At 39.2% G+C, this 17,618-nt stretch overlaps 2 protein-coding genes across 6 annotated transcripts; both read right to left on the reverse strand.

The window, feature by feature from the left end:
* Positions 1-664: 664 nt before the first annotated feature.
* LOC131326990 (uncharacterized) lies at positions 665-6,691 on the reverse strand. The gene is made up of 2 exons (XM_058359933.1): positions 6,079-6,691; positions 665-1,073 (listed from the first exon to the last, which is right to left on the reverse strand). The coding sequence occupies exons 1-2, from the start codon at positions 6,514-6,516 to the stop codon at positions 1,059-1,061; spliced, it is 453 nt and encodes a 150-aa protein (XP_058215916.1). The 5' UTR covers positions 6,517-6,691; the 3' UTR covers positions 665-1,058.
* A 1,432-nt stretch (positions 6,692-8,123) lies between these two features.
* LOC131326960 (transcription factor ABORTED MICROSPORES-like) lies at positions 8,124-17,018 on the reverse strand. 5 transcript variants are annotated; one of them, XM_058359888.1, is made up of 10 exons: positions 16,751-17,018; positions 14,070-15,274; positions 12,645-12,747; positions 12,057-12,233; positions 11,674-11,761; positions 11,517-11,585; positions 10,292-10,873; positions 9,326-9,598; positions 8,883-9,059; positions 8,124-8,561 (listed from the first exon to the last, which is right to left on the reverse strand). In XM_058359888.1, exons 2-10 carry the CDS (start codon positions 14,071-14,073, stop codon positions 8,346-8,348), a joined length of 1,689 nt encoding a protein of 562 aa, XP_058215871.1. In that variant the 5' UTR covers positions 14,074-15,274; positions 16,751-17,018; the 3' UTR covers positions 8,124-8,345. The 5 variants fall into 5 exon arrangements, with proteins under 5 accessions (XP_058215871.1, XP_058215873.1, XP_058215874.1 ...); XM_058359890.1 differs by lacking the exons at positions 14,070-15,274; positions 16,751-17,018 and adding exons at positions 13,091-13,150; positions 13,291-13,506; XM_058359891.1 differs by lacking the exon at positions 14,070-15,274.
* Between the last annotated feature and the right edge of the window lie 600 nt (positions 17,019-17,618).

Raw genomic sequence — 17,618 nt, forward strand, 5'->3', positions numbered from 1 at the left:
AAGAACTTTAGTTTTCATGAGCACTAAAACAACTCAAAATGATTATCTTGCGAAATAGCCATGCATGTTCTTCTATTTCTCCCTCTTGGAAGCTATAATTTCTCACTTAATTTGCTTGCTCTCTTAATGCTTCAAGTCCGCGTCAATTAGCCCAAGAGTTATATAGCAAGATGTACTCAAATATAGAGACGAGTTTGGTACCCATTGGAAATGCTTCCGTCGGTGTTAGACCAGAGCAGGTACTTCTATCCTATGACAAAATAAATAAATAAAACCGGGAAAAAAAAATAAAAATGCCGTCAAGTCCACATGAAATCTGCCTCTCTCTTTACTGTTTAGAAGGCACAAGGTTTAGAACCCACGTTAACAGGCAAGGCCATCTTAGGCTGGAGTCTCATTCTTTCGGTGGATGAACGCCAAATGCAACAAGTTCCAGTAATCCAGAAACCTACACTAGAGAATGCAACAAGTTGCGAAACTGAGTGGTTGCACACCAAATACATCCTATCTACGAATGACACGAAATTTTGATTGAGATTAGGAATACAACAATACAGAATTTCTATGGTAGCTCTTCTACATACCGAAATTGAATTCCTCATGTTCAGTCAATAAAACCCGAACCTTTTCAGCTCAAGAATATGACATAAAAGGACAAGGGGGATGCGAAATGAACAATAACTGGCTTTAAAACAAAAGATTAAATCCAATACAAAAAGGATACAGAGGGCAAAAATTGTACCAAACCACAATCTCATGCAGCTATTGAGGACAGAAAACAACACACAGCCTCATCGCCATTTCTAGGGGAAATGGAAAAACCTGGAAATGACGAGGGCTTTGAAATTCAATGTGGTTTTTGACAATGTAGCGGCCGGAATCAGCACAACTTATCAAGGGAAGTTGACCAAGATACAACCATTATATAAATATTAGTCCTGCATACACAAGTCTTATTTCAAGAATTCCTATGTGCACCATTCATGGGGAACCAAAGCTTGACTGATGTACTCCTTGATTTGATCCATCTCCATAGCACCATCCTTCCACACAGATGATCAATTACCGAAACCCTGCCATAAATAAGATCAACTATTTGAGGGGCTGATTGATGCGAAGGTACAAACAGATGGATATAACATCAATACCTCGGGCTAAACTAGAAAGTGTCTGGGCTAAACTAGAAAGTGTCTTCTAACTTTGTATCTTTGAAATACAAGGCAAGTCCTAAAAAATTGGGTCAGGGGTAAAAAAAAAAAAAGTTGGGTAGGACAAACATACAGCAAACCACAAGTCTAAGAAGCGAATAAGTAAGCCTTCAGCACACTCATATCAAGCTCTTACTAAGGACACACTTTCTTCCGCTTCTTTCTTTACTCGGTTAATTTCTATAATTTAGACAAGAACCCTAAACACGTTATGGATTTTCTCCTATTTTCTACTTTTCCCTCCAATAAATAGTTCTTGTGATTTCAGTAAATGAAGCAGCTCTTGACAGAGACATGGCACCACATGTATCACAACTTTCACATATTTACACCAGGGATACGCCAATTAATATTCTTAAAGGATTCTATCTTCTATGGATGGATATATTTAAGATCCGGATATTACTAAAATTCAAAAAGTAACAATAATTCAACATAGAAAAGACATGTTTCCCTGCATGGGTAAATATCCTTCAAAGCACATTAAATTGACTTGCTAATATAACAACACAACAAGGAAGATCAAGTCACAAGATTACTAACCTCATCAACAAACTATTGCACCCTAGGATTTTGTTCACCTCTTTCAACCTAGTTACCACTCACTTGTGAACTAAGGACAGGAATGAAGCATGGACATGCAGCCCGTGCTGAGTGCTTCATGGAATAGGAGGTATTTTGGAAGTAACAGAAATTGTCCCTAATGAATCCTGAGGCGAGTCTAGACAACGGTTTCAAATAGCGGTATCGGTTGGTGTAACGTTCGCAAATAGCATATATCAGGAATAGGGTCAATGTGAAATGGAATCGAAAACCACAAGTGTGAATTTCTTCAAGCATTAGCAAATGTGAAAAAACCCATTGATACACATGTTTTAACCTTATCTAGAACAAATGGAATGTTTTTAAAGGGTTTTAACTGTTATTTGACTCTTACAAGTAGTTTTGTAAGTAAGATTGAATTCAAAGTCGCGTTTTAAGGCAATAAATATAGAATTTCCATGGTGAGAGAATCTTACTATCTAACAAACTAGAAATGGTACTAGAAGAGTTGATTCATAAAATAAAGAAAGTGAATGCTAATATCAATTGGAACATTGATGCGAGTACCATAGGGAAAGAGAATCTTACTACTCCCTCGGCCCCCATTGGATCCTACCCTAACCGGATAGAAAATTAGTTAGTATATTTTTCAATTGGTAACATTTTTTATATGCAATATAGATCTTGTTTGATAGATCTCAATTAGTTCTTTTAAACAATGTTTTCAAAATCACCTAAAAGGTTATAGATTACAAGACATAGTCAATTGAAAAGTGGCATGAACTCCCAAAAATGACAAATAAATTAGAACAAAGGGAGTATCTAACAAACTAGAAATGGAACTAGAAGAGATGATTCATAAAATAAATAAAGCGAATGCTAATCAATCACTCATACTATGATACAAGAGTACCACCATTACCATGCTAATACCTCACAAAGATACAAGAGATGTACTATAGAAGAACATGTTGGGTCAAAGAAACGAGAGAAAAGTCGTTTCTAGAATTTGTCAATGTAGAGGTAACTCTAACATTGAATGTACGGTCCGATACTAACCGTTACACGATACGTCATGGGACTTATCAGCCGTTAGTCTTGTGATTTTCCGTATCACCATTATTCTACACCGTAACCGAAACAGACCCCAAAATAATGTTATGCATTGGCGGTGATGTTACGTGATGGCCATTTTTTAAAACCATATTCTAGACACATTATACACATGTCAAGCTATCTCCTAATGTGTCTAACAAACAATATAAAAAAAACAGATATGTAACGTGAATCCTCATTATGGCATAGTTGTCACTCTTGGTTAAAAGGATTTGTGAGTCCTCTTTCGATTTTATAGGTGAGCTCAATCTTGGAGTTTATCTACTTTGATATTGTAGAGCTTTGCCTCTTTGTTATAAAGGTTCAGCCCCTTCTCGCACATTTTATATTACTTATCAGTTATCAAAAACTAAGATATGCCACGTGGCGTGGCCAGCACATAGCCCCGCTGCCCAAGGCATTCTGTGTCCGATACATATAGACCACTACTACACATCGTAAAAATGACGTGTTTGTGCTTCCACATATGACTTAAGTTCCTTGAGGAATAGTTTCCTTCCAATGACACCATAAATATCGTTTTATTTCTTCTTCTCTATTTGACTTATGTTTTCCATCTCCTTCTTTACTTTGTTGGTCCCTAAGTAAAGAGCCTTTGTGTTCACCACCTAAATGTACTTTCAAAAATGTCCCTCTTTCATGGTTTGTAAGGACCAATTTCATGTTTCGTGAAGAGCATCCACTTGGAGTCATATAAGCGTATCTATCAACTTACATGTGAACCATGGAAAGATGGAAGTCGTTTAAATGGTAAGTAACAAGAAGTACAACATATGCTCTGTAGATTTCTGTCTTAATGTCACTTGATGAGCATTTTATCATGTGGCTTACAAGTTAACGGTCAATCATTGGAAATACTTTGTTCAGTATCCATTGATCAGAAGGTATAACTGATACGCAATGAGAAGTATGAAATATTCAAGTTGCTATAAATAGCTGTTTTTAAATCATTTAAGGAGCATTTTACTGTGTGCTTACAAGTTAACCCATAAGAGTTATTCGGAACCAGTATGTATGCATATAATAGGCATCTTATCATGTGGTTGGAAAGATGATGTTGAGCGATATCAACTGATCATAAGATATAAATGCTCCATAACGTGAAGCACTACTTATCCAATAGCAATTAATAGCCGCTTTTATGACTTAATGAGTATTTTCTAATGCCCCTTTCACGTTAATCGTTGGGAAATCCATGCCACTACTGAACTTCAGCTGATCAAAAGCAACACTTCAACGCAAATTCGAGTTGTTCAATTTGATCATTATGCTTTCACATCGATACTGGTTAATAATGCAAGACATTCTCAACAGATTTGAGTACCTACTCTCTTAAAACGATGAGAATGATCAAACATTCATGCTTTTTTTCAATTAAGTAAATCTAAAATATAAACTGAAACAGAATCATCAGAATAACATCCACTTACTCTCAAACCACATTGAGCAAGTTCACAACTTTCCTTTTCACATCTCCTATATAGGTATTTCCAATCCCACATGTGAAAAAACAAACAAATAGCAATAAAGAGTAAATTAATATACCAAATCATACATAGGTCCATAGTTGTCAAATCCTGAATCGAATCGAATCATGAATCGCTCTGATTCGGTCCTGATTTATTGATCAGGGTAACAAAAATATATACTACAAATGAAAGTTTTAGGCCTAAATCAATAAAAACCTTCTTCAAAATGATGATTCGTTGGTAAGCTGCTTATATTGCAACTACCTAGAGATGAGGATTCGTAAATCCTGCTTATGGTTCTTTTAGTAAAAAAGAGTTAAAAGTACAAACAAACCCTTAGAAGGTCTATAGGGTAGTTGTATTCCCTTTATCTTCCTCATTTTCGATTCACTCTCCTAATAGGCCTCCATTTCTCATTACCTATAATGTTACATAAGGAGGAACATAGACAAAAGATGGTATATAACAATACTAAAAGACTTTAAAATAATAGTTTGAACCCTTTTCCAACAACCAAAAAGCAAAACAAGAGTAAAAAATAAATTTCGGAAATTTTAAGTGAATCGAACGATTCACTGATTCAGATCACTGATTCACTTATGATTCACATCCAATTCCGATTCAAGTAGCCTATTTGTATTGATTACCCACTGAATCATATCGAATCTTACAATACAAATCATGAATTGTATGATTCTGACAACTATGCATAGGCCACAATAATCTACTGCCTCGCCAAGAACCTCGCGACCGTTGGTGTAAGCGCTTTATGCTGTGTTCACTTTAGTTTTCAAAAAGAATTTTTCAAAAAATTCCCCCTACTTCCAACATTTCTCTCTCTATCTCTCTTCACTTATTACCCCTACTATTTTTCAAAAAAAATTTCAAAAACCAAACGAAACGCAGCATTAGTAATCGGAAGTTCGGAACTTGAATCGGAAACAGAGCCTTGTTACACAACACTGCAAGAGCAACCATATGATCGCCCTTGCACGCTATCAAAGCAAACATGAATCCAGAGTTCCCTCCTCTTTGTCACAGCTAAGCTCAGTTAGGGTTCGGGACAACGAAGTTTTTCCCTCTTGAGACCCTTCCTCTAGCGTGTCCAAAATATGCACTGTGAAGGAGGAGGAGCCCCGCCGGTGGTGGCAGCGGCCTGAAAAGTCCTAGACTACTACTACTCCTTCTGCCCCCCTAATCCGAAACCCCCCAAAGTCACCGTCGCTCTCTTCACTGGCTGCCACTGCTCCTCCTTCCGCCCCAACCGAATCCAAATGCCCCCAACAGTACTTGACCACTACTACTTCTACAGCCGCCCTAACCAAATCTGAACCCACCTCGCCGTCTCCCCCTTCACTGGATCCTACTCCAGTTGCCACCACCAGCGGGGTTCTCCTTCTTCACCCTCAAACTCTTGGTCAATTCACAGCGCATATTTTGTACATGGTGAAGGAAGTGTCTCCAGAGGGGAAACATAGGACGTTACCTCGCTCGCTTAGCTGTGACACGGAAGAGGAAGCTCTGGATATAATGTTTGCTTTGATATCGTACAAGGGAGATGATGTGGTTGACTTAATCTCAAACCACAACCACATAGAGCAAGTTCACAACTTTCCTCCGATCAAATATATATATATTCACAACTTTCCTATCCACATCTCCTATATATGCATTTCCAAAATCAGACATGTGAAAAAACAGACAAATAGCAACAGAGAGTAAATTAAGATACCGAATCATACATTGTTCTTAATGATCTGCCGCCTCGCCAAGAACCTCGCGATCGGTGGCGTAAGCGCTATAGTAATCGGAACTCGAATCGGAAACAGAGCCTTGTTACACAACACTGCCAGAGCGAGCGCTCCGCCGCTCGACGCCGCCAGCTCGGCCGTCCGATTCCTCTTCTTCACCGCCACCGCCGCCGTTTCCTCAACCACGAACCCATCGTTCGTTTCGAGATTCGACTGAGGAAGATTCTGTATCGTACTTTGTTCTTCTTTCTGAGCGGTTTTCTCTTCCACGCCTTTCATGCCGACCTTCGCGAGCATGGACTCGACGTCGACGTTGTTGTTGATGGCGACGTAGAGTCCGGTTATCGACGCCGCTGATACCGAAAAGTGAACGCCGAGGGCTACCTTGCCGTACTTCTTGAGGAGCTCCCTGAATCGACCGCCGGCCATTGGTGGTGGTTTGAGGTTTTGCTTTTCTGGTTTATTACGGTTTTGGGTTTACAGGTTTTCTACTAGGGTTTTGGAGTTTCGGACAGAGAGATTCGAAAGCGGTGGGAATTTGAGTTGTTTTGAAGAAGACGTAAACGACGTCGTTCGGCCGTTTGGGTTTTCTTGAGGCAAAAGCCTTCTATGTGATGGGGTTTATGCTCTGTTTCAAACCTATGGGAAAAAAATTTTAAAAAGTGAAAAAAAAAAGAGAAAAATTTCCGCGCATTGTTTGATTTAAAGAGAGAGAAGAGAAAATAGAAAGATATAAAATTGTGCATATTATAGTTTTCCTCACATTTTTCTCTGATTTTCATTTCTCACTTTACTCAAGTTCCGAACACGCATTTTAGCGCCGGTTCTAGTGCTTCAAAGGGTGGGCCCACGTGTCCGATAATGGGGTAATTAATCAATGCTCGTGCCCCAACATATTTTTTTACCATAAATTCATATGGGGTCCATATATTAAAGTTTCAAGCCCCACATGATTTGAGAAAAAAATAGATATATTTCAAATATACACACTATATATGGAAGCTTAAGTTAATGTTTCTAAAATTTAGATTTTGAAACCATTTTGGAAATGTCATTAAAATTGTCTATATGGCTTCAATTGGAAGAAAGCAAGGAAAGAGAAATAATTAATTGAGGCAAATATGGCTATTGAGCCAACTTTTAGGACCCATTTTGGTAAGATTTTTATTTTTTGAGTACTTATTTTTTGTTTTTACGAGAAAAGTCATTCTCTCACAATAAATCACATTTTTAATTCAAAAAATAAGTACTACTAATTTTTAGTTAGTAGCACTCTAAACCGCTATTCACTTGTGGTTTGAGGTGATAATATCTGAAATGTGTACATGACTGTGATGACAAACGTGTTCTAATATTAACAAAAAACCAAAAAAAAAATTTAGTAGGTTTGATGTGTTCAATACATCGGATTTGCATTGCATTGTCGAAGACCTAGAAGTGAGTTATATTTATACTGGTCAAATCACTCAAAGTGAAGAAAGATAAGGGAGGATTTCCCAAAGTTGGACAACTCGGTATTCGGTTCATAGAGGGACTAATCCAAAAAGTCAAGAGCACAAGGGCACATGGTAGACCGAACTTAACTCAGGCCTTGTTTCCATAATTTTTTTTCTCTCTACACAACTTATTGCCTTTAGTTTAAGTAATTTTCACTATACTAAAACAACCAACACATTTCTTCCTCTTGAGGCCCAAAGCAATACGACAAGTTGCCTACAGATAGTTTAGTGAAAATAACTTGACTAGAGATAGTTGCTTAGCAGAATCGCCAGCTCGGTAACTTCTCAACTTCTCCAAATTTGGACGTAAAAACTTCACTCTCTTATCTTGGTATATCTGGCCCTTGGGCCAGCCATGGGCTGATATCTTGAAGCTGTACTAATATTTCGAGAGATTTTCCAAAAAATGTTATGCCTCCCACAAGGCCAGCCCGGCCCAAGATAAATTAGCTAGTGTCTGTTTGGATATTGTTTGAATTTTCCCAAAAAATTGGCAGAACAAAATAAAAGATCCCACTTCCCATATGCCTTATTACTAGCAGTACAAAAGTCTACCCTCAAATGCATTGATTCGCAGTTCTGTTTATTTTCTGAAACACTTCCAAGCAACCAAGACAAGTAAGAAGTACTAATGCCTAAACCAAACCAAAGCAGTTATCAAACTGGAGAATACCAATGGTATTGTAAACTTTGTCTATGAAGAAAGTCCAAGAAGTTAAAGAAATGACACTTTCATTAGAAATCTCATGCGATTTCTGGTCAGTGACGAAGGTCGTGGAGGTGGTGAGAGCAGGTTTGGTGGTTGTGGAGGCCGTTCGAGCAGTTGCTGCCATGGACATGATGATGATGATGATAGTCCATGCCATCTCCATTCTCAGATGTTTTGGCCATTTGATCAGGCCACCCTCCAAATCGAGTTATCTCGAGCAAGGAGTCTCTAACATCATCTGCTTGAACCATTTCACTATCCATCTTCTGAAACCACAAACGAGCAGAGAGACAACTTCGATTATTATATCAACTTAACAACTTAATAACTCTAGTGTAGCCTTTTTAAAGATTTAGAAATCACTATAATCCCCTCTATAATCTCAATCTGAGTACTAAGTCTTTGAGTCAATTTGCGATGTTCTTGTGTCAGCCACTTCTATCACTATTAAGGATCCAACCACATCAATCACTTTTGACTAAAATTCCGGCCCAACATCATTTTCTTTGGAAGATAGGCAATTTAGTGCCAAGACTCGCTCATTGTATGTGCTTGGACAAGGAGATGGTATGTCTTGAGGATCTTACCTCGACTTGGAAAACGTTTGAAACAAGAGATCTGTAGCTAGTCACATTCAAGCTTGTTACTTCCAAGCCAAGAGAATTCAAAGCCTCCATCAAGATCACAAAGCCCCCACTCTTGTGCTCACAGAATACCCTCACAAAGAACTCATTCCCATCTAGCTGTGCCACTTCTACTTGAGGCTGCCAATTTCATCACAACACAATGCTCACAAATGAAAAAAGTACGAATAAAACAATTTGGTATCATTTTGTTTCTATTTTTTTTCCCTCCTTCAGAAAACAAGTACTTTTTTGAAACAACCCACTTTTCATTCCGAAATGTTCATAATCATTTTTCATGCAAAATGTAACCAATGAGTGGTTTCAAACATCTCATTGTATTTTCATTCCAGAAAGGAAGAAAACAAACGCAATACTGAACTGACTAAACTCTACTATGAAGTAACCTCCATTTGCCGTGGTTTGTGATCATAAATACTCGCATCATGATTTTGTTTTTTGGGGTTGGCAACACCATTGTTGGCTGCTCCCACGTTATTTCCATCAGGAGTCTCTTCATGTTCACATTTCAATCCAACATTCAGTTTCTCAGATTGCCCATTGTTTTTTATTCCTTCGTCATCTGATTGCTCTTCAAGTTCATGTTGGAGATCGTTTACTTGTTTCTGCAATTCCTTCACAAATTCAATTGCATCGCTGAGGATTGAAGCTTTATCCAACTGCAAATGAACAAATCCGTTAGAAATCACTATCTAGCACGAGTAACATGGTTTACTGTATTCTGTGTGCAACAAGTCATTTGTTTGTGAAAAGTGTCATACACTATTTGACTTATTAAGTTCAAACAATTAGTACACCGTAGTACATTGTCTAAATGGCATGTAAGATAGTGTGATATCCACAAGATTTAAAGATGCTGCACAAATTGTTGTATTTTTTTTTTTTGCTCAGCCACAAATTGTTGTGTTTGTAGAATAATTGAGTTCAACTCGTGTTTGACTCATTCGAATGGCTTGTTTAAAATTCCCAGCATAGTTATTCGAGTTTGGCTCGTGATTGTTTCAATCAAACTTGTTTGATCGATCAACTTGACTAATATGCAAAAGAGGCTTGACCCCAAGTTCGTTTCAAATTAAGCTTGGACAATCCATTGCTCGGTACATTTAGCCCTCCTAATTGAGATATTGCATAGAGATTACCTTTTTTTCAGCAAGTCGAAGGACACAAAATGGAAAAAAACAAAAAGAATATAGAACATACAGTATTGACAACACTATGTTCATCTCCAATAATCTTGTGTGGGCTCCTTATAACAATACGCGCTGTGTTGTTGACACTACATGCTGTGGTTCATTATGCATCCGCAGACTTATTGCAAATTGTGATATGCAATTATTCAAGATGGAGAGTACCTTGGTAATTTTGGGAACCAAAGAACGAAGAGCGAATAGCCGGTCATTGAGCTTCTTCCTTCTATTCCTCTCAGCAACAAGGTTTTTTGACTGAGGCCCTTTCCCTGTCCTCCTTCGCCACTTGGCATCATCTTCGTCCTCATTTCCATCACTATCATCGGATATCGACTCTGATCTACCCGTCTCGTGTTTAACCGAATCCTTATCCGTCTCCTTGTTAAGTACCAAAGAAGAAGATTCCATAGTCATGGGTTGTCCAGTTGAATCCATAGCCTGAAGTCCATTACTGTTGAATCCATCAAAGAAGGCCGCCTTGCTACTAGCTCTAGTTTCTGATGTGTGATCGAATGGTTGGAAGGAATTCATCGGAGAATGGAGCTGCATTCTGTCAGCAGTGACGCCGTATGGCAGGTTTGAATTTTCCGGCGATGATAAAAACAGATTATTGTTGAGGTCCATTTGGTTGTTTTCGTTCATTGAGAAGTTCGGATCCATGCTGCTTGAATGGATCATTGATTGTTGTTCTAATAACATGGTGCATTGAGATGCAATGCAATCTACAATTTCTTGATCTTCGGGTACCTATTGTAAGAGAGGTCCGAAGTGTGAGTCAAATGTTCTCTGACCAAGTGGTGTGTGCCGGAGAGGTATGAATAATCAATGACTAAGATTGGGAGGAATGAAGTGATCTCTTGGAGGTGAAGGAGAAGGCAAGGGGGTACAGAATGACCATGGTAGTCCTCTGTGTGTGCGGGGGTTGACTCGGATACCCAAGGAGAAAGACAATAGAGATGTTGGAGAGAGAATATTCTTCTCTCTGAAAGATATACTATACAATTATATCACTTATAATCTATCTAGCACGGACACGCGACACAACACAGACACGACACTTCAGATTTGAGTAAATGGCCTCTCTCACCACCCATGTCGTAAAACGTGTTACATAAATATCATTTTTTGGAGTGTCCAAACCAAAAACGTTGAGAAAAAGTAGGACACTTCAGATTTTTTTAGAGTCAGGCACATGTCTGGAGAGTGTCGGTGTCTGAAAAGTGTCCAACACTGGTATGTGGACTCCGACGAAGTGTCAACTGTTTCTATCGCATTATTTTCTTATGATAATAAAACCATGCAGTGAGTGAAAACTAATAGTTACTTTGAAGCATTACTTAATCACAATCGAAAGAAAGAAAAGGAGAAAGCAAGAGGAAAAAGAGTTTACTTGTTTGGAAACAAACAGCTCAACCAGTCCAACGGGAACCGGAATTAGCACCCTAGTCCCCACTGTTTCCTGCAAAAGTATAAGATGGCAATGTATCAGATTGAATAAAAAGGTTTGTATGATTTATATATTGGAAGGAGGGGTTTAGGGTATTCACTTCCAAAGGTTTCGAGTCTGCGTTGTTCGAGAAGTTCAACCAACTGGCTTGGTTTGACATTAAGGCTTGAGCATAAATCCTGTAAAATCTAGTAGTACAGTTAGATAAGTTCATGGGTATCAGTAAAAGAATTTCTTACAAATTGATGGGTGTTTTTTTTTTTTGTGATAATTATGTGAAACAGTCTCAAAACTCAAATCTGCCACAACAATCTGAATGAATTTTTTGCATTCTCATCTTATTAGCAAGTCATTTGCCCAAATTAATGTGTATGCTTGTGTGTTATGTTGCGCGCGCGCGCGCGCTTGTGTGTGTGTGAGAGAGAGAGAGAGAGAGAGAGAGAGAGAGAGAGAGAGAGAGAGAGAGAGAGAGAGAGAGAGAACCCAGAATCTAGGGGAATGGAGGAGGGCAATTCAGCAAGAAGTTCACAAGGTTTGGCGATTGGATGCTGAAACATGACATCTCTGCAATGAGGAACCGAGGAAACAGGAAAAAGATCCTCCCCAACATTTTGGATATTCTCAGATCCAGCACAGCAACAATCTACCCAGTCAAGAAACCTAAAACACATCCAAATAATAAGTTAAATATCCGAGGAGATCGGTTGTGGCTCTTGTGAAACTTTCATAACCACAAGGGCGACAAAGATGTTTTGACCAACTCAATTGGCCGTACTGCAATAAATCATTGCTGAATTTATCAAAATCATGAAGGGAAAATCAGGCGTCACAGTTGTGAAGTTTTTAAACTCATCAAGGGCAAAAAAGTGCTTTAGACCAGTTAAAACAGCTACATCAGCTAAGTCCATTAATCACATAACTACGAACATGTACTGGAAATCGGCTATGAGATTTTCAAACTCCTGTCTATATCGGGTAATATCTCAGCAAACCAATAAACCGAGATGGATCTGCCAATGTCTAAGATGTTGGTACATAGAGAAACTTATGTACTTTAGTTTCTGTGCAAACCTTTGATCGTCAGCCAATTGCCAAAGAACACAATAATCCCAGCTTTTGAAATTCACAATGGCCCTTAGCCTCTCCAACAGTTTTTGCACAAGGTTCATTGTTCCTGCGACAAACATTCCACATCAGAGAGAGAGAAAGGAAGAGAAAAGGGGCATCCATATGAGTCATATGACTATCTGATTGACAAATTGAAAAGTGCCACCGAAGCAGCATAAGCAGGCTTCTATTGCTAACGTAAGAATAGAGCAGGATAGCATTTTGCGCCCACATGTTTGAATTATAGGGTAAAGAGCTCGTGTTATGGAATCTTAGGTGTCATAGTGTGGAATTCAAAACCATTGGAATTTTCACATCCAATAAAACAAAGAGGATCCTCGGTTGTGAATCAGAAGATGTTAAAGGATAAAGTATTTTCTCAAGATATGCTTATGTAATCAAAGCAGTACCTGCCCAGAAAAGTTTTCTCCTTTCACTTGCTACAATACCTGTGATTTTGCCTCTTTTGGCTGAACAAAGTAAGTAAAACAAAAGAAGAAAGGAAATAGAAACTAAAGTGAAGTAGGCGAAACAAAAGCAGAGGTTCAAATGATGTTCAGCTGATAGCAATGGTTAACTGCACCATATCATCCCCACAGAAAATGCCCACCTCATCCAACAGAACCCATTTCAGAAAATGCATAGAAAAGGGTCACTGATTTGGATCCTTGTTTTGGAGTTGATGAGGGAGTAAAATGGGACATAACTAATGAACTCTGTTTCTTCTAATTATGTGGAGAGTTTGGCTGTAATATTGGTAATTTGGTAGGTGAACTGCAGAGCATGCATGAGAGAGAGAGAGAGAGAGAGAGAGAGAGAGAGAGAGAGAGAGAGAGAGAGAGAGAGAGAGAGAGAGACAGAGAGAGAGAGAGAGAATTTGAGTAGTTAAATAGTAAGTATTTAGAGAGAAAATGAGTATTATAATGTAATGGGAGGAGGAGCATATGGCATGACCTATAATGCCGTGGAGAACACTAACAAACTACTGAAGTTTTGCATTCGTTATCGATTCCATATTTGCTTCACGTCTCAACTACTCTGCAAATATCAAATCAGAATTTGGAAACTTTGGCTCATTGGCAAATAATTCTTGTAAGAGAACTACGAAAAAAGAATCAAATTGTTGAACTATAAAGACCACCCAGATAAAGATAACAATAAATTCCTTGAACTGACTGAGAAAAAAACAGATGAACTATACCCTTTCATGTTCTTGGTAAATAAGATTTATTAAACCAAAACTAGCACAGGTGCAAAGGGACATACCCCATAAACGAGAAAAAAACAAGCAAACATACTAGCCTAAAACTGACCAAACAACCCAAACCCAGGAACAACCAAAGCACCAAAAGCCTAGAAAGCAACTGAAAAACAGGCAATCTAACTCACTCATGAAGAGAACACCTTAGAATATATGTGCCTTTCAAACCACGCAAGCCTACTTCAGACTCCTTAATATGCATCTGGGCATCAATGCAGCATCTTACGTCTTTCTCAATCCCAGAATAACGGCACCAGGATCTAAGGCTTGATTTCTGAAAATTCCGGTATTTCTCTCACCCCACAAATGGTAGGCGATAGCATACAAAGCCAGTTTGTGAACATCCTGAAGCATGTCTTAACCCCCATACTGGCCACAAAGCCCCACCACTTCTTGCTCTAGAATAACAGTAGTCCTCTGAGCTCTGATATTTCTCAGGAAGAAAGTCCACATCTTGTTAGAATAACGACAGCAAAAAAATACGTGATCATGGCCTTCTGGAGCACCATTGCAGAGCACACAAGTGCTGATTGCAGCCACACCCCAATTCAGGAGCCTGTCTCTAGATGCCAGGCCATCCAATGCATAATAGCCCACCTTGGCGCCTAATGTTTGAACCAAACAGCCTTGAACCAGGGGACAATTGGTTCAGATCTCCTCAAGGCGTCCCAAGCTGACTTAATTGAGACGGAACCAGTCGGAGAAAGGGTCTAATTTACAGAATCCTGAAGATTTTTACAAGGAAGAAGCTGGTTTGGAGTGTTTGCCATGATCTCCGCAATGGTAGCGTTCCTGCTTCTAGGCCATCTTCAACCTCCTCTATGAATGATGGAGGCTACTTTAGCTCTCAAGGATCTCCCCAAACTAAACACAATTCTTTCCCCATAAACTTGGTAAAGGGGCCCCAGGGGTGCTAATTATCAAGCCAAGGCTGAACTAGCTCCCTTAAACTAAAAAATTTTCTCGCTGTCCCGGAAGCATTAGCTGGGCACTTCATGAAACCAAAGGTTTTGATCCCTTAGTATATAAGTGTAGATCCACTTCACCCATAAGGTCTCAGCCTTCTTACCGATGGCCCTTATTGAACTAAACACTTTCTCTGACTGGACAAGTTGGAGGTCTTTTATTTGGTGACCATGGGTAGGAAGAGACTTCAGCACATTATCCTGGGTTACTGATATCTTGTCACTATGTCTTGACTAGTTGACTCAGATTATGGCCCCAAGTTCATCTTTGAGAGAGCATCTCCGGATCTCCTTGCGCACAAATCAGTCGCGTTGCCGGCCCATACAACTATACAAGTCCCTCTAATCATGCTTCTCGGCGGTTATTACTGTCTAGTTTAGCATGCAAAAGCAAAAGGGTTGACAACGAGCCGAACAAAATGAGCATTAGTTTTTTTTTTTTTTTGGGTAAATGATGCATTTTAAAACCAACCAACCAAAAACCACGGGAATAACCCACTACACAGGAAAAAAACTGTACAAAGAAAAACCTATAAAATGAATGAATAAAATGAGCATTAGTTTGTTCAAGCTTGATTTGAAATGTTAACTAGATTCAAACCAGTTTTGAACCGATCACGAGCCAATCTCTGGGAGCTTGTTCAAACTTGGTTCGAAAACTCAACGAGTTCTAATAAAGATTCAAACTAGTTTTATCCAACAATCAATTTGAAAGAACTTTTATCAAGATGTCGAACTCAGGTAGCACGATCCATTAATTCGATTATCGAAAGCACCATGTGGGACTGTTGTCTACAGTTCAACCGAGCCGAGCTCGAATAAGCTTTAGGATATTTGAGCTCGGCTCATTTAATATTCGAGCTCAAATTCTTAAATACTATTCAATCCGAGCGGAGCTTGAGCTTAAATCAAGCCCAAATATTCGAGCTCGATTAGTATTTAAGAATTTGAGTTGGGTTCCAGAACTAAACAAGCCTCTATAAACGAGGTGAACCGATACATACAAGCCGAGTGTAGCGGGCCGAGCAAAATGGCTCAAGTCATACCGAACCTGATCCACTGGCACGATTCGATCCGAGTCGTTTGACAATAGACGCTCAGCATTCCGAACTATCTTGTAGCCGAGGACTCTCTCAACTACGGTCTATCAATTCAGCTTCCTATCCTTGTTCGGATATGAAACATGTTCCGCGAAGAGGCCCGTTTATGGTCTCACATCACGCTTGGTAAAAGATGAGCGTGGCCGCAGTGCCAGCTCATCCATATGACGATATTGACCTTGAACTTAAAGACGTTCGTGACGTCATCCGAGCGGTTATCAGGATAAGGATAGAAGCATGTGAAGGTGCCAGCTCATCCTACAAAACGGTTACAAAACCCTAAATGTGACGCAGGGTGACATCAGCCAACATATGTAGAGTGTTGGTGCAATCTTGGAGACCAAGCTAGGGTCTTACTATAAATATCTTATTATGCCTTCTTAGAAAAGGTACGCAAAAAAAAAACCTTAGCTCCTAATTCCTAATTCCTCTCTGCAAGTGAACTGACTCTTGCACGGGAGGGCCATCCTGGAAAACTTCCGGTGTGGTCTTTAGTTGTGCTTCATTTTGTAGGGCAAAGGGAAAGGCTAGGAGCGGACCCCAAATCCAAGGACAGAAAGAGTACACCAGTCGGAATGGAGCCCCACACCGAGCCACGACGCTCGAACTTCGCATGTTTACTAAACGAGCTAAAAATTCTGTTTGAGAGCTCATTCACTAAACAAACCGAGCTAAACAAACCGAGCTAAGAATAAAATATGGGTTGTTGTTATTATAGTACCATAGTAATAACATTGTACATACATTGGTCTTAGATAATCTGCCGCCTCGCCAAGAAGCTCGCGCGCGACTGGAGGCGTAGACAAACGTGCTAGCGATCAGAAATCGAATCGGGAACAGAGCGTTAATGGTAGTACATAATAGGGGAAGATCAAGTGCTCCGCCGCTCGAAGCAACCATCTCCGCTGTACGATTTGCCGCCTTCGTTGTTTCTTCGAAGACGAGCGCATTGATAAATTCAGGATATACTGGCGTTGGTCGTTCTACTTTCGGGCGGTATTTTTGTTCTAAGCCTTGTCGCCTACAAATTTCAGTGCATACAAATTTGAGCCATCGATTGCTCCGCAAACATTTGAGATGTTGATCGTCAAGATAAATCGATTGCTCCGCAAACATTTGAGATGTCGATCGTCAAGATAAATGACCAGATAAGTACTTGTGTTCTGTATAATTTCAGCCGCACGGTAAGAGCATCTCCATGCCAATACTCTCTAAAACTTCATTTGATAGGATGATTTTATTCATACAATCTCCGATCACAAATGTCTTGCCTCTCCATTTCAAATATTCTTAAAAATTATGTAATTTAATCGGATACTACAAAGGTGATCAAAATCGCTCATTATTTTTCAAAATTATTTTACGAATTTCTACAAAAAAAATTAGCTCAATCGGATACTAATAATCTCTTTCATTAATTAATCTACCAATTCTTAAAAAGACTTTACTAGTTTCAGATTGAGCTAAATTTTTTTTCCCCAAAAACTCTTAAAAAGGCATTAGGCATTTTAAATGTGGGACCGATGTGAACCCTACAAAATCATATGTGCATTGCACACATCTTTATTGTTGCGATTTAGAGGATCCATAGTTTTGTTGGAGGATCTCTGAC

The sequence above is a fragment of the Rhododendron vialii genome, chromosome 5a (assembly GCF_030253575.1).
Source record: "Rhododendron vialii isolate Sample 1 chromosome 5a, ASM3025357v1".
NCBI lineage: Eukaryota > Viridiplantae > Streptophyta > Magnoliopsida > Ericales > Ericaceae > Rhododendron > Rhododendron vialii.

Excerpts from the sequence above, each read along its gene's own strand:
- LOC131326960 (XM_058359888.1), bottom strand. Across the intron at positions 11,586-11,673 it reads CAGACTCGAAACCTTTGGAA|GAAACAGTGGGGACTAGGGT; the intron begins GTGAATACCCTA and ends ATACTTTTGCAG. Across the intron at positions 10,874-11,516 it reads AGCTGTTTGTTTCCAAACAA|GTACCCGAAGATCAAGAAAT; the intron begins GTAAACTCTTTT and ends CTCTTACAATAG.
- LOC131326990 (XM_058359933.1), bottom strand. The coding sequence starts at position 6,516 with ATGGCCGGCGGTCGATTCAGGGAGCTCCTCAAGAAGTACGGCAAGGTA.